At 39.2% G+C, this 25,897-nt stretch overlaps 1 protein-coding gene across 1 annotated transcript in view; it reads right to left on the reverse strand.

Moving 5' to 3' along the window:
- The window catches only part of LOC126283210 (short-chain dehydrogenase/reductase family 9C member 7-like), a 127,399-nt gene that overhangs the window by 11,222 nt on the left and 90,280 nt on the right, over nt 1-25,897 (reverse strand). The window contains exons 5-6 of the mRNA XM_049982254.1: nt 18,857-18,989; nt 13,738-13,849 (exon numbers count right to left, since the gene is read on the reverse strand). Coding sequence (XP_049838211.1) covers nt 13,738-13,849; nt 18,857-18,989 — 245 coding nt within the window. The remainder of the gene's footprint in view (nt 1-13,737; nt 13,850-18,856; nt 18,990-25,897) is intronic.

The raw sequence follows: 25,897 nt of genomic DNA on the forward strand, positions 1-25,897 counted from the left end.
GTAACTGTGACTGCATGGTACATCGTGTATTAGACAGCAGTCTCTGTAACAAAGTATGATTGAACATATGGTCTCTGGATTGGAAACCATGTATTTCTGGACATAAGTTAATTAGACCTTTTTTGCTCCATATCCTCTCATCGATCAAGCCCTAGAGTTTATACACGGTGGGAAAAAATCACCCTGTATATACGACACCTAAATATAAAACGTGGCGTCGGGGCTTACAGAGCATAAGTATGTTACGTACAGAGCCAGTGTGACATGCACCGCCTGGCTGAAGAGTCTTAGGTCGCCTCTGGCAGATGCGCCCCTGCGCGTCCTGAGTGCATGCGCACCTGCAACGAGCAGCATTTTTGGTTCACAAGTACATATTAATTATTAGAATTAAAATGGTAAATGAAAGTTGAAAAAAGGGGTGAGGCAGTAAAGGGGGAGGTAAAGAGTGCGCCATTACAGTCGTATCTCTGCCTACACTCATGCTCATTAATTAAGGATAATGCTGGTACATGGTGAAACTACGCTCTGGTGGGCGGTTTGCGGGTTTCAATCACCTTGGGTACGACCATGCGGTGCATTTGAGCTGAGGTCGTCGCACGGTGCCGCTGGTAGCAGTCCACACATGCAGAGGTGTGTTGGCGCATGTCAGAGTATGGTGCATACCACTGACCCCTGGTCACAGGAGAGCCCGTAAAGCCTGGTGTCAAGAGCACAGTACATGGTCGTTAGAACAGTTGCCCCAGGTTATGTGCACGGACGAGTCCAGGTATAGTCTGAACAGTGATTCTCGCCGGGTTTGCATCCGGCGTGAACCAGGTGTGGCTGTCGTGCCCTCCTTCCATCAGACTTTGGCGCGACTGCACACTTGCCTGACAGATTGCCCTCTACGACCTACTTTGTGGCGCCTGTAGTTGACAATCCTCACGATCTGTTTATATTATACAAGAATTTTATTATGAGGAATAATAGGCAACACCTGACTCAGTAACTCATGGGTTGATTCCCTTTGAGGTATAGTATTTTATTTAATCTTCCCTTATCCAGACACACATATCCTTCAGGAAGAACCTTCGCTTTTTCTACTCCATCACACGCCTTTCCCCTACACAATACAAGGATTATTACTAGAATATTACATCTACTAATATCTTTACAATAACTACTGACAAGGCTACTAAGCTGTGGTGATCTTTCTGTATTTAATCACAGTAAATTATATTCCTGTGGAGCGGTCAGACTGAAAAAGGATTCTTGTACGGGGCAGCAGCCTCTTCAAAAGTTGCAGCGCCAACAGTAAGGGAGACTGACTATGTGGACTTGTGGCATTAAAGAATACGGCGTTGGCTGCGTTGGCACGCTGAATGGTTAAAAGCAAACGGAAACTATAGCCATTATACTGAATTTCAAGAGAACATGCTGCTCTACCGCATGGTTATAGAGAATGGTATCCTTCTGGATAAAACACTCCAGAAACGAAACAGTCCCACATTTGGACATCCAGGTGGGGACTAATAAGGAAAATACTGTCATCATGAAAATTAATAGAGCATTCTGTGTGTCTGGGTGCGGAATGATAGATGCCTTGATTGGGTAAGTAAACTAAAGAATATAAAAAGAGAAACTTTGAATTGAAGCTGGATGTAGTAGAAATTAGTGAACTACGATGGCAGGAAAGACAGGATTGCTGGTCAGGTGAGTACAGGATTATCAACACATAACCAAATAGGGGTAATGCAGGAGTACGTCTAATAATGATTAATAAAATAGGAATGCGGGTGAGGTAGTACGAATAGCAGAATGAGTGCATCGCCATAGCCACGATAGACACAAAGCCACAGTAATACAAATTCGTACACGCTGTAACGCGTATAACTGCAGATATTTCTATTGGTGATTGAGAACGGCGTACTAAACAATATTACTTCAGTATTTACGTCGTCTGCAGACTGATAATTATACAAGTTCTATTCTGAAAGTAATGTTTGATCGGTTGCGAAATAGAAAACACTGAGAAAATCAGAAATGTTTTATTGGCAACAGTTGGAAACACCTTTCAGCTATTTATATACATAGTCGTCTCTCCGACTTAGAAATTTGTCGTAGCGTTGTACCAACTCTCCAATACCTTCGTCATAGGAGGCAACCGCCTGTGCTTTCCGCCAATTCCCTAAGCTGGTCTGCCGGCCGCGGTGGCCATGCGATCTGGCGCTGCAGTCCGGAACCGCGGGGCTGCTACGATCGCAGGTTCGAATCCTGCCTCGGGCATGGGTGTGTGTGATGTCCTTAGGTTAGTTAGGTTTAAGCAGTTCTAAGTTCTAGGGGACTTATGACCTAAGATGTTGAGTCCCATAGTGCTCAGAGCCATTTTGAACCTAAGCTGGTCTGCAGCTCGTTGTCTGTGCCAAAATATTGTCTTCATAGCGAGCGGTTCATGTGAACAGATATGAAGATTGGAGGGAACCAAGTGTGTGATGAAGCAGATCCCATCTAAAACGCTGCAGCAGCGTCTTCATTGACCCTGCAGTGTGCTGCCGAGAATTATGAAGAAGAAATGCATGACAGTTATGTTATGTGGGCTGCATATATGAATCAGGCGAAATATTACGGCAGACCCCCATACTTGGTTGGGAACATTATTTTCTATGCATCTTTATGTGCGCTCAGAACTGAAAAGAACGATACGACGTGATCGACGGGCATACTAGAGACACTGTCCAACACATCTGTGCAAAACTTCATCTGATTTTCATGTTGATTTCCATTTCACACCCGACCGACCGGATCTTACTTTCCGAATAGCTGCAGTAATTATTACAACTCATATGTTTTGAGATTGGTTAGTATATCCAAGTATATTTGGAAAGAGTTGAAGAGTAGGCCATTAATTCCTTTTTTTTCCTGGGCAACAGGTCAGGTGCTGAAGTGTGAACGTGTGGACGCAAATCGTTTAGTCTATACTGACAGGCTTAGTCCACTTAGTGGTGCAGTTACGGTCATACAAAGCAAGTCAGGTCGTTAAGGTTGTGACATACTTGTGGGGAAATTGTTCGACACAGAGAACACTTATTAAGGTACCTCATATAAAAATATCTACACTTAAACCCATTATTGGAATGCTGAAGGTTAGATGGGCAGATCACATAACTAATGAGGAGGTATTGAATAGAATTGGAGAGAAGAGAAATTTGTGGTACAACTTGACTAGAATGAGGGATCGGTTGGTAGGACATATTCTGAGGCAACAAGGGATCACCTATTTAGTATTGGAGGGCAGTGCGGAGGGTAAAAATCGTAGAGAGAGACCAAGAGATGAATACACTAAACAGATCCAGAAGGATGTAGGTTGCAGTAGGTACTGGGAGATGAAGTAGATTGCACAGGATAGAATCCAGTCTCTGGATTGCAGACCACAACAACAACAACAACAACCCATTATTGTGTACACCTGTTGGAGGCACAGATGATTCAAAGCTTGAAAAAAAAAGTGTGAGAAAAATGAGATATTATTCAGATAGTAAAGGGAGCCGACAATTTAATTATGGTCATATCTCAGCGACGAACTTGAAACAGGAGCATGCAGAGGGTGTCTCGATTAAGTTTAAAAAATTAGTTCACCACGCTCTGGATAGACAGTTACCCAGTAGAACAGTTCATGATGAATATCCAATCACTATAAATAAACCTCTAAAGAAGGACAGATTACTGCGTAACAGATGTAAAACAAATTCAGAACTATGGGTAGAGAGAGACGTTGAATGAAACTCCTTTCTTTGTCAAGGCGGCAACCTGTGAAAACTAAAGTGACCACTGTCGAAAGCTCTTTTACAAAACCCATAGAAATTCTGGTCATATGTGAAGGCTGTTAATGGCATAAAATTGGTGTCTAGGTACACACAGATGAGACAGGTACTGAAACTGAGACCAATAATGCAAAAGCAGAAACGCGTAGCTCTGTTTTCAAATGTTCATTTACAAAGGAAAACACAGGATTACTACAGCAGTTCCACTGGAAAAGTGAGTCAAATAGATATCAGTGTGAGTGCCGTTGAGAAACAGCTGAAGTCGTTAAAACTGATCAAACCTCTAGGGCCAGATGGAATCCCTATCAGATTCTATACTGAATTTGCAGCTGAGTTAGCCTCTCATTTGAATATAGTCTATCGTAGATCTCTCGAACCAAAAACCGTGCCCAGTCACGAGAAGGGTAATAGAAGTGATTCACAAACTACTGGCCAGTATCCTAAACATCCTAGAACATATTATAGAACATATTATAAGCTCGAACGTAATGAGGTATCACAAAGAGAAAGACTTCTTCCATTCCAACAATTATGTATTCCGAAACCATCACGTTAAACGCCTTCGCATTTTTCTCACATGACATACTCAAGGCACGGGTCAAGGCAGTCAGGTATATGCATTATTTATTGATTTCCGAAAAGTATTCCACTCGATACCACATCTGCACTTATTATTAAGAGCACTACCACATGGGGCCCCAAGCAAGATTTGAGACTACATTAAAGATTTATTGGCGGAGGGGACACAGCAGGTTATATTGGATGCAGAATCATAGGCAGATGAAGAAGTAACTTCAGATGTGCCTCAAGGAGGTGTGTTTTGATCATTCCTGTTCTTGTTGTATATTAATGATCTTGCGGACAATGTCAGTAGTATCGACAGGCTTTTCGCAGATGGTGCAGTCATCCGCTGTTTCATGAAGTTTTGTCTGAAAGAGGCTGCAATGATCAGTAACTTGCCTTAAATGTTCGAAATGCGAAAGTGTGCACTTCATAAAACGAAAAAACTTCGATCGTGCTTAAAGCAAGCGGCAGACATCGGGTTGTTAATAGAATCCCAGAGAAACGCAGTGGGTCTACAAATCACTTACAAATCACTCGTGCAACCCATCCCAGAATTTTGCTCCAGTATGTGGGTATGTGGGACGCGTACCAAATAGGACTAATTGGGGGTATTGAAGGTATACGGCGAAGAGTAGCATGAAGGAGAGTGTCAAAGAGGTACTGACCAAATTGAATTGGCACATTCTTGAAGATAGAGGTAAACTATCCCGAGAAAGCCTACTTACAAAGTTTCAAGAAACGGCTTTAAGCGCAGACTCTAGGTATGTACTACAACCCCTTATGTATCGCGCCCGTAGAGAACATGAGGACAAGATAAGCACTCACAGAGGCGTTTAAACAGTGATTCATTCCATGCTCCATATATGAATGAAACAGGAAAAACCCGAATAACTCATATAATGGGACTTACCTTCTTCCATGAATTTCAAAATGATTTGTAGAATATAAATGTAGATGTAAATCTTGGAATTAGATAACAGAAAAAAGAAGTGAAGGAGAAACAGTGGGAGAACACGGACTGGAGGGCAGGAATGAAAGGGGAAGCCACCTGATACGATTGTGCACAGAGCATTAGTTAATCATTGCTAACATTTGGTTTAATAATCATGAAATAAGGCTGTATACAAGAACGAGACCTGGAAACATTGCTAGGTCTCAGACGGATTTTGAAACCAGACTTAACACCCATTTTTAGGGACATATTCAAACTAAAGCTATAATTTATTAGGTGTGAACTGCGGATTAAAACTGAAGAAGTGACAGAAAGATAGTAAATTAAAGATATAGAACCTGGATAAATTGAAAGAATCAGAGCTATGAATCTTTAAAATGGAGCATTAGGGAACGCATGAGTGAAACCAGGGAACTGAATATAACAGAAGATGATTAGATGGTTTTTAGGGATGGTATAATGAAGACAGTAAAAAGACAAAGCCCAATAAAAACACATTATATACTCAATTCAACTGGTGAAAGGAGATAACATAAAAATGTAGAAAATTAATTAGACAACAAAGAAATGAGTTCCATTGAAGTTCGGATGGACAAAACAGGTACGGCTAGAAGAGGCATGCAAAGCTGTACGCGTGTGTGTGATTATGGAAAATATGATTGAGAAGCCAGTAGTCCACCCGAATGGTGCAAGTTATATATAGAAGGGCTATATAGAGAAGAGCAACTCAATATGATACTGCGAAAATAACTTGACAGAGCACATAGGTCGGAACAAGGCATCTGAAGTAGACATTTCTTCACGATTGATGAGGTCCTTGGGAGCTATAGCCATAGTAAAATTATTCTGCTTATTATGCTTGATATATAAATATCCTCGGACTTCAAGAAGAATGTAGTAATTTCAATTCCAAAGACGCCAAGTGCTGACTGGTGTCATAAGGACACTCGTAGCTGCTGTGTTAAGCGAGCCAATAAACAAAACGCTTATAGAAGTAACTGTAGTTTTAGAAAATATGTTGAACAGAAAGCAAGATCCGATCTCCGAACTTAGCACAGGTCAACTACAGGGGAACGAAAGGTCGTCAACAACTTGTAGAGAAGATAGACTGCAGTTTTAAGAGTCGATGAACATATAAGGGACCATCAAACGAAAACGAGCCAATCGCATAAAAATGTAAACAAGCTGTTTATTATTTCAAAATTAATTTTCATAACTGTTAATACATTTGCCCCATTGTGAGATAAAACGGTCAATGCCTTCATGGAAAAATGTTTGCGGTTGCGTACGTAACCATATTTGTACTCAAGCCTGTACTTCTTCGTACGAAGCAAACCGACGGTCACGAATACCTTTCTTCAGGGCTCCAAAAATATGGGAACCGCAAGTGGAGAAATCGGGACTCTCTAGAGGCCTGTGTAAGGGGTTCCCAGAAAAAGCTTCTGTATCGTTCTCGAAACAATACTGACAACTGCCCCGTATAGTAGTGTAAGTTGTACTGCTATACTTTTGTGTTATGATGTAGTATATGGTACTCTTCACTCATCTTTGGTTTCTGGAACATTCGCAGCTGAGAGTGCTTTTCTCTGGTAGGTGCATTGTTTTACTACTTATCGTCAACAATGCCTAAGTGCTACTGAGCATGCGCGGGTTTGTGCCGCGTGGATCCGTGTTGTGCATAGACTGAAGACTATGCTAAATAGTTGGTTGCGAGTTTAAACTACTACGTACGTTCTTAGGGTAAAAGTAGGAGTTTGTTTTCTTGGCGGAAAACCACGCGGAACATTGTTAACTGGTTAGTAGTTTCCGTTACGCAACGTAATGGAACTTGAACAGATACGAAACGACTCCAGCGAAGAGTGATAACTGTAAAATTATCGGTAAGTAGCAATGGTTACTTCGTCGTGAGCGGAAAAAAATGAACTTAACTGTCAATACAAGAGTGGGTAAACCTTGGTCTTGTTAGAAAGTGTGTGGCACGCCAAAATGGTAGTCGAAAGAATTAATATTGATCTGTACTGTTATTGGCAACGGCCTTGCCGCAGTGGATACAGCGGTTCCCGTCAGATCTCCGAAGTTAAGCGCTGTTAGGAGTGGCCGGCACTTGGACGGGTGACCATCCGGGCCGCCACGCGCTGTTGCCATTTTTTGGGGTGCACTCAGCCTCTTGATGCCAAATGACGACCTACTCGACCGAATAGTAGCGTCTCCGGCGAAAGAAAACCATCGTAACGACCAGAAGAGTGGTATGCTGACCACACGCCCCTCCTATCTGCATCCTCATCTGAGGATGACACGGCGGTCGGATGGTCCCGATGGGCCACTTGTGGCCTGAAGACGGAGTGCTGCTTTTTGTACTGTTATTATTTCAAAGTGACATTCTTTCCTTTTTTAATTGAAAGGCTTTAGTATTTGCAACTGTAAGAAACACGTGTTTGTATTAGGCAGATGGTCAGGTTTATTTAGTAACGAAGCGTGATCTTTCTCTAAAGCTTCACTACTCGAACACGTCTGCCATAAAACAGGGCAATTCACTGTTTTTCTGTAAATCAGTTTAAATGGTTAGCTACGTCATTTCATGCTCATAACATGATTTATCTTCGAGACTATCAGTATTAAAAAACTTCGAAATAAAATTCAAATAATTTAAAAACGCACTACAAAGATCCATATGAGTCACGTGTTGCCTGTGACGTCACCGACTACCGCGCTGCTCCTACTGTCGTAAAGGTCACTCACGGTGGTATCTTGTTTTACGCTCCGGAAAGTGGGCTACAAATGGTGTGTAGTACCACATTGCACAAGTACACATACAAAAACTCCAGAAAATGATTTTTGAGTGTTCTAAAGAATAAGAAGATGCGTACAATGTGTTTTAGCTCGCCCCTAGAGATCCAGGTGTGATATTGGTCACAACGTGTGTCTTTTTGTGAGGATGATTTCGATGTAAGTAAACACTTTACATGTACACGACGGCGCTTACAACGTAATAGGTAGCGCACTGGACTTCTAAATGCAATGTTCGCAAGACTGACCCCCGCTCATAACAACTCTGTTTTTTCATTTTTTTTTCGCTTTAAACCGCTGTTTTCTGAACATCCGTGTTCTAGGGGTAGCGTCTTTGGTTAGTGATCAAAACATCCTCGGTACCGGTCTCGAAACCAGCCACTGCTTAAATTTTGACTAATAATCAACATTGGCGGCCGACGACTTCCGGCATTGGAAGGCACCCTCATTCTGCGTTATGAAAGAGGGCAGAGGAGCGGAAAGAGCTTCAGGGCATTCCATTGTCCTTGGAGTGGGAAACTGCTTTTTAAGGCGGAGGAATCAGCATTGATCAACGGCACGAGGATGCAGAAGGCAATCAAAACCACTGCATTAAAGACACATATCGTTTATCCACAGGAAATGTGGCCTGAAATTGAAGAAGTGTCATGTTGATCTCTCTATTGACATGAGATACCGGAATAGTCTCCCTTTCGGATCTTCGGGAAGGGGGAGGTGACCATGAGAAAAAGATTGAATAATCAACGAAAGGATAACGTTCTACGAATCGGGGCGTGGAATGTCAGTAGCTTAAACGTGGTAGGGAAACTAGAAAATCTGAAAAAGGAAATTCAAAGGCTCAATCTAGATATGGTAATGGTCATTGAAGTGAAATGGAAAGAAGACAAGGATTTCTGGTCAGATGAGCATGGGTAACTATGAACAGAAAGGCAGACCAAAGAGTGTTACAGTGAACAGTTCAGTGAGAGGGTTGTTCTTCTCAGATTCGTCAGCAATCCAATACCGACAAAGATGGTTCAGGTATACATGCCGACGTTGAAAGCTGAAGATGTATATAAAGTATATGAGGATATCGAAAGGGTAACACAGTACATGAAGGGAGATGAAAATCTAATAGTCATGGGGGACTGGAATGGAGTTGTAGGGGAAGAAGTACAGTGGAAGAAAAGGTGATAGGAGAGTACACACTTGGGACAAGGAATGAGAGAGCAGAAAGACTCATTGAGTACTGTAATAAATTTCAGCTAATTATAGCGAATACTCTCTTCAAGAACGTCCGCAGCTCGTGGTCTAGAGGCTAGCGTTGCTGCCTCTGGATCATGGGGTCCCGGGCTCGATTCCCGGCCAGATTAGGGATTTTTTCTGGCGAAGGAATGGGTGCTTGTGTTGTTCTCATCATTTCAGCATCATCAGCATCATTTGTGATAGTTGCTAGATTGGACTGAGTAAAACATTGGAGTCTCAGAAAATTGGGACTTTGAATGGGCGCTGTTGACCGCGCAGTTGAGCGTCCCACAAACCAAACATCATCACCTCTTCAAGAATCACAGGAGGAGTTGGTATACTTGGAAAAGACCGGGTGATACAGGAAGAATTCAGTTAGACTACATCATGGTCAGACAGAGATTCCGAATTGAGATACTGGATTGTAAGGTATACCCAGGCCGTGAATGTTGAGTAGTAGACTGAAGTTCAACAGATTAGTCAGGAAGAATCAATACACAAAGAAGAAAGAAGTGGGATACAGATGTGCTAGGAGATGACGATACACACTTGACGTTCTCTAAGGCTACAGTTGCAGCAATAAGGATTAGCTCAGTAGGTAGTACAGCTGAAGAGGAATAGTCATCTCTAAAAAAAAGGGCCATCACGGAAGTTGGAAAGAAAGACATAGCTACAAAGAAGGTAACTACGAAGAAGCCATGGGTAACAGAAAAAATACTTCAGTTGATCGATGAAGGAAGAAAGTGCAAAAATGTTCAGGGTAATTCAGGAATACAGAGATGCCAGTCGCTGAGGAATGACATAAATAGGAAGTGCACGGAAGTTAAGACGAAATGGCTGCACGAAAAATGTGAAGAAATCGAAAAAGAAATGAGAGTCGGAAGGACTGACGCAGCTTACAAGGAATGAACGGGAATTCCGCTGTTAAATGCAGATGAGAGAGCGGATAGGTGGAAAGAGCACAATGAAGGCCTCTAACAGGGAAAGATTTGTCTGATGTCATAGAAGAAGAAACAGGAGTCGATTTAGAAAACATAAGGAATCCAATATTTGAACAGAATTTAATAGAGCTTTGAGGACTTCAGATCAAATAAGTTAGAAGGCTTGATAAAATTCCACCAGAATTTCAAAAATCATCGGGAGAAGGGACAACGTTGGTGTGTAGAATGTATGAGTCTGACGACAAGAACTGACAAGTACAAGAACTATTACATAATCAGCTTAACAGCTCATGCATTCAATTTGCTGACGTTAATACTACACGCACCAAAAAAAAAAAGTTTTGTATCGCCCCGGTTCTCAGAACTCCTGAAGATAGACGATGACTGTGGATATTGTATAACAGACACAGTCCCTTTGACTGTTCAGAGATCTCACTAAACCCGCCCAAAAATGAAAACAACCATGCTTTAGCAGCGCCTATTAGACAGAGGGGGTCTGAAAGTCGATCAGTTCCAGACATTCCACCGGGTAGGAGGTACAGGGCTGGTGTTGTCTGTAGTTCAACCATTATAGACTGTCAATACTGCGGTTTGATCACGTCCGCAATGTTACTTTGTGTCAGGAAGGGCTCTCAACAAAGAAAGTGTTGAGTGAAGTGTTGGAGTGAACCAAAGCGATGTTGTTCGGACATGGAGGAGATACAGAGAGACAGGAACTGTCGACGATATGCCTCGCTCAGGCCGCCCAAGGGCTACTACTGCAGTGGATGACCACTACCTACGGATTATAGTTCCGAGGAACCTTGATGGCACCATGCTGAATAACGCTTTTCGTGCAGCCAAAGTGCGTCGTGTTACGACTCAAACTGTGCGCAATAGGCTGCATGATGAGCGACTTTCCCGACGTCCACGGCGAGGTCCATCTTTGCAACCACAACACCACGCAGCGCGATACAGATGGGCCCAACAACATGCCGAATGGACCGTTCAGGACTAGCATCACGTTCTCTTCGCCGATGAGTATCGAATATGTCTTCAACCAGACAATCGTCGGAGACGTGTTTGGAAGCGACCCGCCCTAGACACACTGTCCAACGAATGCAACAAGTTGGAGATTCACTGCTGTTTTGGGGTGGTATTATGTGGGGCCGACGTACGCCGCTGGTGGTCATGGAAGGCGCCGTAACGGCTGTACGATACGTGAACACCGTCCTCCGTCCGATAGTGCAACCATATCGGCAACTTATCGACGAGGCATTCGTTTTCATGGACGACAATTCGCACCCCGATCGTGCACAACTTGTGAATGATTTCCTTCAGAATAACCACATCGCTCGACCAGAATGGCCAGCATGTTCTCAGGACATGAACCCTATCGAACATGTCTGGAAGAGAGATACCACTCTGAGGGATCAACGCCGAATCGCCGTTGAGGAGTGGGACAGTCTGGACCAACACTGCCTTGAAAACTTGTAGATAGTATGCCACGATCAATACAGACAAGCATCAATGCAAGAGAACTTACTACTTGGTATTAGAGGTACCGCTGTTAACAGCAATCTGGACCACGGTCTCTGAAGGTCTCGCTGCTTGGTGGTAAAACATGCAGTGTATGTTTTCCTGAGCAATAAAAAGGGCGGAAATGATGTTTATGTTGATCTCTATTCCAATTTTCTGTACAGATTCCGGACCTTTCGGGTTCGAGGAGATGCAAAACATTTTTTTGATGTGTGTATGTAGAAGAACGGAAAAGAAAATTGAGGATGTGCTAGGTGACGAACAGTTTGGCTTTAAAAAGGTAAAGGCATCAGAGAGGCAATTCTGACGTGGTTAATAACGGAAGCAAGACTAAAGAAAAATCAAGACACGTTCATAAGATTTGTTGACCTGGAAAATGCGTTCGACAACTTAAAATGGTGCACGATGTTCGAAATAGCGAGAAAAATAGGGGTAAGCTATAGGGAGAGACGGTTAATATACAATATGTACGAGAGCCAAGAAGGAATATTAACAGTGGACGACCAAGAACGAAGTGTTCTTATGAAAAAGGATGTTGGACAGCAACGTAGTCTTTCGTCCCTACTGTTCAATCTGTATATTAAAGAATCAGTGATGGAAATAAAAATAAAGGTTGGAGTGGAATTAAAATTCAAGGCGAAAGGGTATCAATGACACGATTCGCTGATGACATTGCTATCCTGACTGACTGAAGGGTTAAATAATTGGCTGAACAGAGTGACCCATCTAATGAGTACAGAATGTGGGTTGAGAGTAAATCAAAGGAAGACGAAGGTAATGAGAAGTAGCAGAGATGAGAACAGCGAGACACTTAACATCAGGATTGATGGTCACGAAGTAGATGAAGTTAAGGTAATTATGCTATCTAGGCAGCAGATAACCAATGATGGACGGAGCATGGAGGACATCAAAAGCAGACTAGCTCTGGCAAATTTCTGAGAATGTGCGTTTGGAAAACAGGGTTCTGTGGTAGTGAAATATGGACTGTGGGAAAAGCGTAAGAGAAAAGAATCGAAGTATTTGAGATGTGGCGCTACAGGAGAATGTTGAAAATTAGGTGCACTGGTACGGTAAGAAAAGAGGAGGTTCTGCGTAGAAACGAAGAGGAAAAGAATATGTGGAAAACACTGACAAGGAGAAGGGACAGGACGATAGGACATCTGTCAAGACATCAGGGCATTACTTCCACGGTACTAGAGGGAGCCGTAGAGGGGAAGAAACTGTAGAGGAAGGCAGAGATTGGAAAACATCCAGTAAATAATTAAAGACGTAGTTTCAAGTGCTACTCTGGGATGAAGAGGTTGGTACAGGAGAGGAATTCGTAGCAGCCCGCATCAAAACAGTCAGAAGACTGATGACCGAAAAAAACTACTGATTTCTCGAGAAAAATTTGGAACCACCTCTGTCGCATCAGAATTGCGAACAGAAGTTGCCGAGCACATTCTTTATAAGTGGGGGTCCATACACAGACCTAAATATAACCCTGGCACAATAGAGCAAAAAGTAGACCATATTATTTGTGAATACCCAATAATTTCAAAGAGGTTGGAACGACATGATAAAGAGCTCTCCAAAGGCTATAGATGATTAAGTTCGTCCGACATGAAGCTCTGATGGAACTGTGAAATTGGTAACGTATCTGAGTGTTCACATGCTATAACTTTATACTAGTTTGTTACTGTTTTCGTAAGTATGTTTTATGCCTTACTTTCCTGTTGTACGTGTATCATATTTTTGTGTAGTTTAGCCATACGTTGAATAAGTAAGTAATAATAACTGTCCACTGACCATTTAGCCTATAGATGATGTCACGTATCGAAAGAGAGTATTTAGTGTAGTAGTAGAAGTAAGCTAAGAAAGCAGTACTTTTGTATTAAAAAAGCTAGAAGTTTTTAAATAAAAATTCGTCCAAGGAACAGAAGTTTGATGTGAAATTTTGGATGTGACTCACCGAGCACTTGTCATCGTAATCAAGTCCGTAAGCCTCTCTCACACTGAGTGGGCACGTCTGAAAATTCTTCGAAATTGTTGCCTTGAAATGATCGGGATTGTTCAGACCAGTCCTGAAAAAAAAAAAAAAATTTTTTAAGGGAATCATCATGCTTATTCATTGTCCGACGATTACTTACTAACCCTTGGATATGTAGTAAAAACATTCGTTAAAACCACAGGATTACAAATATCATATTTCACATCAAAAGAAAAAACAAATATCCGTTGCGTCTGAAGAGAGGACAAAGTATCTGAACTATTGTTGCACACACACACACACACACACACACACACACACACACACACACACACATTAGAGTCAGTAAAGAAAACAATCCGCTTGTACAAAACATCTTCAAACGTTTAATTAATTTAAAATGAGTTAATGGGTTTAGGTAGTTTTCTAGCATTTTAATGTTTATGACGTACGTACATCCTGAAAAATGGTTCTGAGCACTATGGGACTTAACATCTTAGGTCATCAGTCCCCTAGAACTTAGAACTAGTTAAACCTAACTAACCTAACGACATCACACACATCCATGCCCGAGGCAGGATTCGAACTTGCGACCGTAGCAGTCGCGCGGTTCCGGACTGTGCGCCTAGAGACCACCGCGGCCGGCGTACATCCTGAACTAAGCATCATACAGTGTCATAATTTAACAGTCCTGTCTGTAGCCTGTGTATCGGGAGAATGACTCATTCTTGCTAAGTGACAGATGGTCTGAAGCGGATTCAGTCGAGTACGTAGTTCTACGTTTCATCCACCAGAGTACAGTAGCAGACAGAGACAATCAAGAAACAGGTCAAGAGAATGTTTTGTGAATTGTTTTGTATATTTCTTGAAGACTTTTTCGTTTATTTATGTTTGTACAGTTTTGTAGATGTTTTTAGTGGGGTGAATGATGTGTGATTGTGGTTTTAATTAAATATGTAGATCACTGTTACACTAACAAACGCTGCACGAACTAGCGTGAGAAATTTTTAAGACAGTGTGAATGCAGACGACGGGGAATTTTGTATCATAATATGTTAAGTAAGTTTATGGTAAAAGGAAAGCTAATTCGAGTGCAAATGAAAGTAGTTAATGAAGTAAAGTATAAATAAAATAGCAGAGGGTTAAATATTTATTTCGGAAAAAGTGCAATTCGAAAGTGTGTTATTTGTTGATTGGTTAGTCGTGAAAAGCGCGGACAAACGAGGGAGAATAATATTTTTCTGTTGGCCTTAGATAAAACTGATCAATCAGAATAGAGCGAGTCTTTTTCCCTTGGAGACTCTGAATGCTTGCAGCACTCTAAAGTAGTCGGAGCCAGCCTTTCAAAGGTACGATCGTGTGTAGTGTGAGCTCCGAAGGAGGTTACAGTTTGCCGGTTTTAGTGGTGCCGCATGCCTCAAAAGTGCGTTAAAGTGAAGGCGAATTTATTTCGGTGCGTTTTTTTAGAAAGTACGAATTTTTTAAGTAATTTTGTGAACGAGAAAAGACAGTAATTCTGCGTGGCATATTGCGCAGATCAGTGGCCAAAAACTTGAGTGCTTTAAACACCAATAAACTTAATAGTATGGCGAGAATTTTCATTTAAGGACAATCCGTATTTAGTAGCTGTTCAGATTTCGGGAAATACGTTACCATAAACTTGCCAACGTGAATGAAAGTGTTTGAGCATGACTGTGTTAGGATTAGCGCGGGGATGGAGGTGAACTTGTAATTCTAATGTGGCCGAGCGGTCCTAGGCGCTTCAGTCTGGAACCGCGCGACCGCTACGGTTGCAGGTTCGAATGCAGCCTCGGGCATGGATGTGTGTGATGTCCTTAGGTTAGTTAGGTTTAAGTAGCTCTAAGTTCTAGGGGACTGATGACCTCAGATGTTAAGTTCCATAGTGCTCAGAGCCATTTGAACCATTTTTTGTAATTCTAAACTCCAGAATATACCGAAATTTTGCCAGTATTTCCACTTTTCATTAAAAATTAAGACCTTTAGAATAGTCGCGTTGTACGCAGCCTGTCGCTAGTCGCAGTACGGTAGGTATCTCCTCGACTATCCTACCGGCGATCTGCTGCAACGAGTTCACAGATAGGTACTGGTTTAATCCCAGAAAGGAACCACGACGCCGCACTTGATACTTAAATTTTACTGCATGGACAGAGAAAATGTAGTAAGCAATAACCCTGTTTTCCTTCATTATGTTATGGGAGCTATCAGCAAGAAATTGTTTGAAGAAGGTTTGAAATCATGTGTACAGTTTGTTGGAAGCTCTCAAATGCCGGAGGAATATGCTCTGTGCTGCGCTACAGGCGTGGATTTCGGGAATTTTTGTAAATCTCGCGCAGCTATGGCTGGAAGGCTATAGTCACGGGACCGATTGGCACATCGGAGGGCAGGTGCGCAAACTATCCTGCGACTCAGGTTTACGTCACCATTCGTAGGCTAGAAGACGCGGCCCGGTGGGCACTGTACACAAATGTGAAGTAATCAGAGCGACAATGAAGAGCACATTCTTCAGTTTCTCCATGCGTATTTCTTGCTCGTACAGTCCACGGGTATACTGCCGGTTCATAGTGTCCAACGGGCACAATATTTCGGCGATCAGACATGTCGCCATTGTCAGGTGCGCTGACGAGCTGAGCTCCTGAGGGCGGGCGGCCGATTTAAATCCCCTACCCCTCGCGGGCCGCTCTCTTCGCCGTCCGCGCCCGCGCGCCGGCGGTCGCGAAGACGTGGGCGTCGGAATCTGTCGTAGCGTCTATGTGCTTGCTACGTGCGCCCTGGTTTCCACTTCGTACATCTTGCCTTAATTACATTCAATGCCGGGTCCCAAGCCTTGCTAAGATTGTAGCCGCAATCTCGGTTGATAAGATGTTCCCTGATGCGAATTTCGATAGCCTCCCTTATAGCGCTGTCCCAATTTTTAGAGGTCTGAGCCAGGATCTTGGTACGCTCATAATGCATCTCGTGTTTCTCGGACAAAAAGTACTCTGCTTCCGCCGACTTGGACATTTCAGTCGAGTGTGCCTTTGATGATCTCGGCAACGATCTTCGATGGTGCGTACTGTTTGTCCGATATAAGTATTCCCACACTCACAGGGAATTTGGTACATGCCGGCCTTCATCAAACCTAGGTCATCTCTCACACTTACCTGTAATGCCCGTGTTTTATTGGGCGGGCAAAAGACGGTTTTAACTCGGTGTTTCTTTAATATACGGCCGATTTTCCCCGATAGTGGGCCATTGTAAGGAATAAAGGCGGTGGCTACCTCTTTTTCCGTACTTCATCCGTCTCCACAGGTTGTGCTGTGGTGATGGGACGGAGAGCGCGTCTAATCTGCCATCCCGAGTACCCGTTTTTTCGGGGAAAATCGGCTCCGCACAGGCCACGAACTTGGAATAAGGCAGCAAACCGTGTGGAAAATTTTTCGAATGCTTTATGTTTCAAACCGTACCCTCCACAGCTCGTGAACAGTGAAAACCAGAAGATTCAGCCTGGTGACTTCAGTTTTGCACCTCAGTAAACGAAGCACTCGAGGATGGACCTTTCGCCTCGAAGCTGATACTCAGCGACGAAGAAACCTTCACCTTATCTAGAGAGGTTAGTCGCCACACATGGGCAAGCTAACATCCTCATGAAATTGTGGCGCATGAAACATATTCACCAAATGTTAATGTTTTCTGTGCAGTATCACATATCATTCTGTTTGGGCTCTTTTTCTTCCGTGAGAAGACTGTGACAGGTACCTCTTACCTCCATTTGTTGCGCTTATGGTTGTTTTCACAACTGACGGCTGATTCCGAGAATTTCATCTTACAACAAGACTGGTGCACCCCTCCTTAGCATCATCGACGTTCGTCGCTACCTAAACGACGAACTTTCCCCTCCCTGGATTGGGCGTAGTGGTGAAGATGATATGGTTCTGTTCCCTTGGACGACAGGTTGCCTGGTCAGACGCCTTGTAACTTTTTTCTTTGGTAGCGCATTAAGGACACTGTTAACATACCGCCACTGACAAGAAAAGTGTAACAGCTCAGAGAACGTGTCAGTGTTACTCGCCTGAGCTCGTCAACACCGACATAGGATTGTTGAAGACTTGAAACAAGTTGCGTGGTCGGAGGAGTCTCATTTCAAATTGTACCAAGTGTATGGACGTGTACGGGTATGGAGACAATTTAATGAATTCGTGGACCCAGCTTGTCCGCAGGGAACTGTCCAAGGTGGTGGAGGCTCTGTAATAGTGTGGGGCGTGTGCATTTGGAGTGATGTGGGCCCCCTGATACCTGTAGATACGGCTCTCACAGGTGACACGTACGTAAGAATCCTGTCTGATCACCTGCATCCATTCATGTTCATTGTGCACTCCGATGGACTTGGGCAATTCCAGCAGGACAATGTGACACTACACACGTCCATAATTGCTACAGAGTGCCTCTTGGAACACTCTTCCGAGTTTAAACAGTTCCGCTGGCCACCAAACTCCCCAGACATGAACGTTATTGAGCATATCTGGGATGCATTGCACCGTGCTGTTCAGAAGAGATCTCCACCTCTTCGTATTCTTACGGATTCATTGCTCGGTGTGGTCCCTACACGATATTAGTCAGGTGTGCCAATTTCTTTGGCCCTTCAGTTTATGCTACAAAGTGCTGTACATTCACTGTGTCTACCTTCTAATGAATTTGTCTTTTTCGAAGAGACTCTTGTGTGAACGTCAAATATGAACCCTGATATGTGAGGAGGAATTACTGTCGATGTAATTATTGAGACGTTAGATATTATCACATACACGCAAATGAAAGTCGATGTTGAAACTTCCTGGCTGATTAAAACTGTATGCAGACCGACACTCGAACTCGGGACCTTTGCCTTTCGCGGGCAAGTTTCATATCACCGCACACTCCACTGCAGAGTGAAAATCTCATTCTGAAAGTCGATATTATTTGAAGTGTAATTATTGTTAGCTAAGAAGCCAAGTTACTGTAAACAAGAAAGTTTTTAAGGGCGTATATGAAGTTATTCTTTAAGTGAAGATCATACACCAGATGCTTGGTGTACTTTTCCTGCTGATCCCTCAGCAGTCGAGCTTACATGTAGCTGGACGGCTCCACCGTGCAGACGGAGACGCCCCACTTCTTCATCTCGACACGCAGTGCGTCGCAGTACGATATGACGGCACTCTTGGACATGCAGTACGGGGACATTATCGGCATTGCTGTTCTGCCTATGGAATGAACAAATTGACGACAAAGTACAGAAGCTATAAACTGATACAAAAAGACGTAGACACTTCAAGTTTCAGAATTAATTTCAATCATCATTTACATAATTAGGAAATTTATTTCGCTTAACCGGACTCAACAGATTAATCTGTCATCATCAGAAACTTACAAAATTTTGGGTGTTATATGGCTTTTAAACTTGGCCATAAATGTGTGTAAAATATAAGAAATGTATTACAAAAACTTACTTAAGATATGTTAGGTAGTCGTCATGATCTTCTTGACTGAAACATAATACCACGAGGTACCGAAAAGTGTACATATTGCATCTGATAATTATAACCATATATTCATAATTTACAATAACTAATTCACGTTTATGTACTTAGCTTAGTTGTGGTGCTATCTGGAAGAAACATACATAAAAGCATGTTGTTGTTGTTGTGATCTTCAGTCCTGAGACTGGTTTGATGCAGCTCTCCGTGCTCCTCTATCCTGTGCAAGGCTCTTCATCTTAGAGTAACTACTGCAACCTACATCCTTCTGAATCTCCTTAGTGTATTCATCTCTTGATCTCGCTCTACGATTTTTACCCTCCACGCTGCCCTCGAATACTAAACTGGTGATCGCTTGATCCCTCAGAACGTGTCTATCACCCAATCCCTTCTTCTAGTCTAGTTGTGCCACAAGTTCATCACCTCCCCAATTCTATTCAGTACCTCCTCATTAGTTACGTGATCTACCCTTCCAATTCTTCTGCAACATCACATTTCAAAATCTACTATCCTCTTCTTGCCTGAACTATTTATCTCCATGTTCCACTTCCATGTATGGCTACACTCCATACAAGTACTTCAGAAACGACTTCCTGACGCTTAAATCTATACTCAATGTTAACAGACTTCTCTTCTTCACAAACGCTTTCCTTGCTTTCGCCAGTCTCCATTTTATATCCTCTCTACTTGGACCATCATCAGTTATTTTGCTGGTCAAATAGCAAAACTCATCTACTACTTTTAAGTGTCTCATTTCCTAATCTAATTCCCTCATCATCATCTGATTTAATTCGGATACATCCCATTATCATCGTTGATGTTCATCTTATATCCTCCTTTCAAGATACTGTCAAATCCGTTCAACTGGTCTTCCAACTCCAACATTTCATCATCATCCATGAAAGTGGCGAGATTGTACTAGTAAAGATTGGGAATGTGTACGGGCTCTGATAACCGCAGAGTTGAGCGCCCCACAAACCAAACATCATCAACATCATTATCATCATCCAAGTCCAAGTGTATAAAACGTACAAGTAATCAATATAAAGAAAGTTGTGTAAAATAAGTACGAAAACATGGTGCACAGTACTAAGTCAGTTACTGCTGATATTAACGTCTAAAGGAATTGGCTGACATTCACCGTTTTACAACAGCGGCTATATAATCAAAATAGCTTTTGTTTTTCAAAACACGCTAATCGTTGGACAAATCATTGGAATTTAGGTAGGAATATTGAAATATTTCGAGCTCTTATGAGAGTTTCATTTCGTAGCACTCGTCAATTATATGCAAAATTTCGATATTAAGCAAAGAGGGAGGAGGAAGATTGTGTTTCTCAAGTTTGAGATGTTTTGAGAAAGTCGAATTATTTGAATTTTCACGGTCTTTGTTGAGGAAGTTCTCATGAAAGAGGATTTTAAGTGGCTTCCCATTTGGTCCCTACAAAAACTCGGGCACATATTACACTGAATTTTATGTGCTCCACATTTGAGAAAGAGCAGTGTAAAGAGCAGCTTGATGCAATTGGTGGTAAAGGACACAGTGACGGCATGATTTTTAAACAAATAGATTGTCGATCTGTGCTTATAATTTTCACATACAATATGTACATTTTCGTAGATGTCAAGGCATTATGCTTCTCTGAAGAAGATATTGACATTTTCTAGACCAATATTAAGTAAGTTTTTTAGTAGGTTTCTTGTACTTCACACACATCTATGGCCAAGTTCTAATGATTTATAATATCTGAGGTTTTTTAAGCCTTTGGAAATGACCAGTGATTAAATGAAACAACAAGTTTACTGTTACCAGCAACTGTTTATTTACCTCCAAGACGCGTTTCAAAGGATTAAACATCCATTTGTTGGTATGACATATGTGTTTGTGTTGTATTACGAATTTGTGTGACACTGTCTCCAGCGGTCATTGGTTCCTTTCATTGATGTAACACATCACATATATACTGTCATATTTTGTAATCAAATGTGGCGTCAGGGAAACTAGCCTCTGCTGGGATTCTTCGTCAGGAGTGAACAGGGTCCTTGGAAGGCCTAACACTATCGATAGACAGTATTGCCTTCACTTATAAAAGGCGATTTCCCGTGCTTTGTTGGAGAGGTGGCGATAATGGGTAAATGTCTTCGTGCTGCAGTTCGTCACTGGGTTACTGCTGAAAGCATATACTGAAAGAGAGGGAGAATTATTGTTGTTGTACCGCCTCGGTTATTTCCTGGTAGTTGTTAAAGTTCCTCGCTCGGCATTGCTAGGTGTTTACCTTATTGATAGCGAGTAGCCATAAAGACGGCGACATGCAGCTGTCATCTCTACTGAGCCCGTGCTCATCCTTAGATATTTTAACTGTTTCCCCTTCTTACTTCTATAAATATTTCTCTGCTTAGGGGTCGTAACTTCAATGCTAATTAACTCGAAACGACTCAATGTATGGAAGTTTTTTAAACAAATATTTCTCAGCCCATCCTACCCTGCAAAAAATTTCACTAAATAAATGAGATAAATAAAATCTTTAAACCAACAAAGATAATAAAAAAATTAAAGATAAAGATAAAAAACTTTTTCAAGCTAAGTATATTAATTTATCATAACGAAATCGTGGTAATGTTCCACGAACTCAAAAAAGAAACCAAAGGATATAAGAGAAAGCTTAATAAAAAATATAAAAGAATAAAAATCACCACCTAAAAAAATTAAAGTTAATAATATTCTTATAAAAACAATTCTCGTATACTCAGCTAAAAAAATTAAAGTAAAACCACCTGCACCATATTCAATATTAAATCCTGAAACTAACTCAGATTCACCCTCAGCAAAGTCAAAAGGAGTACGATTAGTTTCAGCTAAACAAGAAGTAAAACAAGCTAAAGCTAAAGGAAAAGAAATAATAATGAATCAACAATAAAGCTGATAATTTATAAAATCAAACATGTTGAAACTACCAATTAAAATAATTAAAGATAATAAAATTAAAGCTAAACTAACTTCATAAGAAATTGTTTGAGCAACAGAACGAAGAGAACCTAAAAATGAATAATTTGAATTAGAAGATCAACCAGCAATCATAACGGTATAAACACCTAATCTAGTACAACATAAAAAAATAAAAATCTATAAGAAAAAGAACATATATAAGTCAAATAAGGAAAAATTACTCAAACAGCCAAAGAAATTATTAAATTAAAAACAGGAGAAAAATAATAAAGTAAGTAATTAGATATAATAGGATTTGGCTGCTCCTTACAAATTAACTTAATAGCATCACTAAATGGTTGTGGAAATCCTACAAATCCTACCTTATTTGGACCCTTTTGAATCTGAATATACCCTAAAACCTTATACTCTAATGAAGTTAAAAAAGCAACACTAATTAAAACACAGATAACTAATAAAAGAAAATTCAAAATAAATATAAATAAATCATAAAGTATCAATACTATTTGTAGCAAAATTTACATTAATGAATTCTAAATTCAACACATTAATCTGTCAAACTAGTAAATAAAGTAATATTAATCAATATAATAAAAAAATATTTCAACCATATTGCCCTTTCGTACTAATATGGATTAATAGTCTTAGGATAGAAACTGACCTGGCTCACGCCGGTCTGAACTCGGATCATGTAAGAATTTAAACGTCGAACAGACCTAATCATTGGGCTCCTGCACGCAAAATTTTTCTTAATCCAAGATCGAGGTCGCAATCTGCTTTGTCGATATGAGCTCTCAAAAACAATTACGCTGTTATCCCTAAGGTAACTTAATCTTATGATCATAAATTATGGATCAAAACAACAAACATAAATCAATGATATAATAATGAAGAGTTTATTTATACTTCATGTCACCCCAACAAAACATCATCATTAAATATAGAAAGACAAACAAAAAACTATATAAAAGTAAAATGTCAAGCTCTATAGGGTCTTCTCGTCTTAAAGAGGAATTTAAGCCTTTTGACTCAAAAGATAAATTCAAAAATTTATTAAGAGAGAGTTGATTTCTCATCAAGCATTCATTCCAGTCACTAATTAAGAGACTAATGATTATGTTACCTTTGCATGGTCAAAATACCACAGCTCTTTAAAAATCCGCTCAGTGATCAGGCCAGACCTCAAAGTATTTTCAAGAGGACATGTTTTTGATAAACAGGTGGAAATCAATTTTGCCTAGTTCCTTATATTAAGTTCACAAGGTAATAATTTTATACAAATAAATATACTAATTCTATCATTATTACAAAAATTTTAAAATTAAATTAATAATCTTAATAAAAAACCTAAAATATTGATAAAATCAAAATAAAAAATAATGACCTAAAACGTAATATTAAAGATAGCTGGTTTAAAGCTTACTATTATATTTTTATAAAATAAATTATAGGTTTTTAACTTCAATGCTTATCCCTTAAAGAATAAATAAGTTAATATTTGTACTTAAAAAATTAAATAAAAACAACTAACTTCAAAAAATTTAATTTTTTCTTAAGAAACTAGATATCTTGGGAAACGATTAACATCTCATTTCTATAAATAATTTAATAATAATTATGATACATTAACTATAAATTATTTATAAATCAACCCAAATCGAGACAAGTAAAAAAATACTAAAATTTTGATAAACCCTGATACAAAACGTACTATAAATAAAATCTACTTTAAAAAATTTAAAATAATAGTTCATAAAACACTTACATTACCAATACACTATAATTTAAAAAATCAATTCTATAAAATATACTAAGACAAAATTCAATAAAATTATGTATATTAAATAATTAAATAAACAAAAAATAAATATAATAAAATAAATAATCAAGATATCCTGATTTGCACAGAAAAATTTTTAGTATAAGTGAAACACTTTACTAATAAGTTATATCTTGAACCTCTTCCTAGATACACTTTCCAGTACATATACTATGTTACTACTTATCTCATCTAAATTGAAGCTACTTTAAAATAAAAAAATAGAATAATCAATAATGAGACCGACAGGCGATGTGTACACACATCAGTACCAATATCAGTTAAATTAAATAAATTAAATTACTATCAAATCCAACTTCATTAACAGTATTTCACCATCAAATCCGTTATAAACAAAAATCTATTCTAACCCAACTCCTCTTAACTATAAGCTGCACCTTGACTTGAAATATTTTATAATTATAAATCTTGAGAATTATAACTCTAAAAAGATTCTCTGATAACGGACATATACAAACAAATAAATTAAGTAGAGTAAATAGTGTATTATCAATCACGGGGTAGGTCCCTCTGAATGGAATGAGATACCGCCAAATTCTTTGGGTTAAAAGACCTTAACTAATAGTACCCTGGTAAATATAAATAACATTTACAATAATAGGGTATCTAATCCTAGATTATTATTTAAATTTCACAGATTCATAAAAAGAGCCACAAATAAATTTTAACATTTCACCTTACAAATTTATGTTTTAACCCTAATAATATAAACAAGTGTTTTAACCAATAATATTCACTTGTATCAATAGTATAGCCGCGGCTGCTGGCACGAATTATGCCGATACTAAATCAATTGCTAAATCCAAAATCACTTGATAATTAAATCAAATTACTACAAAAAGAACATTTAGTTTTACAAAACTTACATATAATACAAAGAAAAAGTGAATAAACAAGCAAGAATAAAACTTTTAGGAATGAAAAAAAAAAGAAATTTAAAATTTATAAAACTAAGAAAAAATAAAAGATTCAAATCCTTAAAGAAAAAAAAGAAAAAATCACAAATATTAACAAAAAAATGAAAAGCACCCCCATATGACCATAACAACTTCTCTATTATATATAATTAAAGATTAATATGGAGTATTTATAGCAATAAATGTATTATATTCTTTCTTATTTAATCTTTCTTTTCACTAATAAAAAAAGATTTAATAATATAATAAATATATTTTATACAATTATGTAAATTAATATAATATTTAATAATTAAATAATTTATCATAGATAATTTTTATTATATTATAATAATTAATATAATTATTTATATTAATATAATATTTTATATTTAAAATTTATCATTTTATTTATTATATCCAATTATAATAATATTAAATTATATATTATAATATATATTATATTATAATAACCTATTTTAAGCTAAAAACATAAGTAGCTATAATCCTTGGTAAATAAATGTATTATATTAATCACTTAATAATAATAAAATAAACTTATAGGTATTTAAATTTAATTAAATGTAATATATTAATATAAATTATTTATAGTATATATATATATATATATATATATATATATATATATATATATAAATTAATCTATAATAAACAAAATAATACATAACCAAATTTCAAAAAAAAATTTAATTTATATATTATATAAATGAAGTGCCTGATTAAAGGGTTACCTTGATAGGGTAAATAAAGTAAATAAAATTACCTTCATTAAAAATTACATAAAATAGAATTAAACTACGTCCTTTAGTATAAAAAACTAACGTGTATCATACACCTTAATGTAAAAAGGTAAGCTATTTAAACTAATGGGTTCATACCCCATTTATAGAGGTATCAATCTTCTCCTTTTTAATGACCAACAACTCTACAAA

Source organism: Schistocerca gregaria, chromosome 1 (assembly GCF_023897955.1).
Source record: "Schistocerca gregaria isolate iqSchGreg1 chromosome 1, iqSchGreg1.2, whole genome shotgun sequence".
Lineage (NCBI taxonomy): Eukaryota > Metazoa > Arthropoda > Insecta > Orthoptera > Acrididae > Schistocerca > Schistocerca gregaria.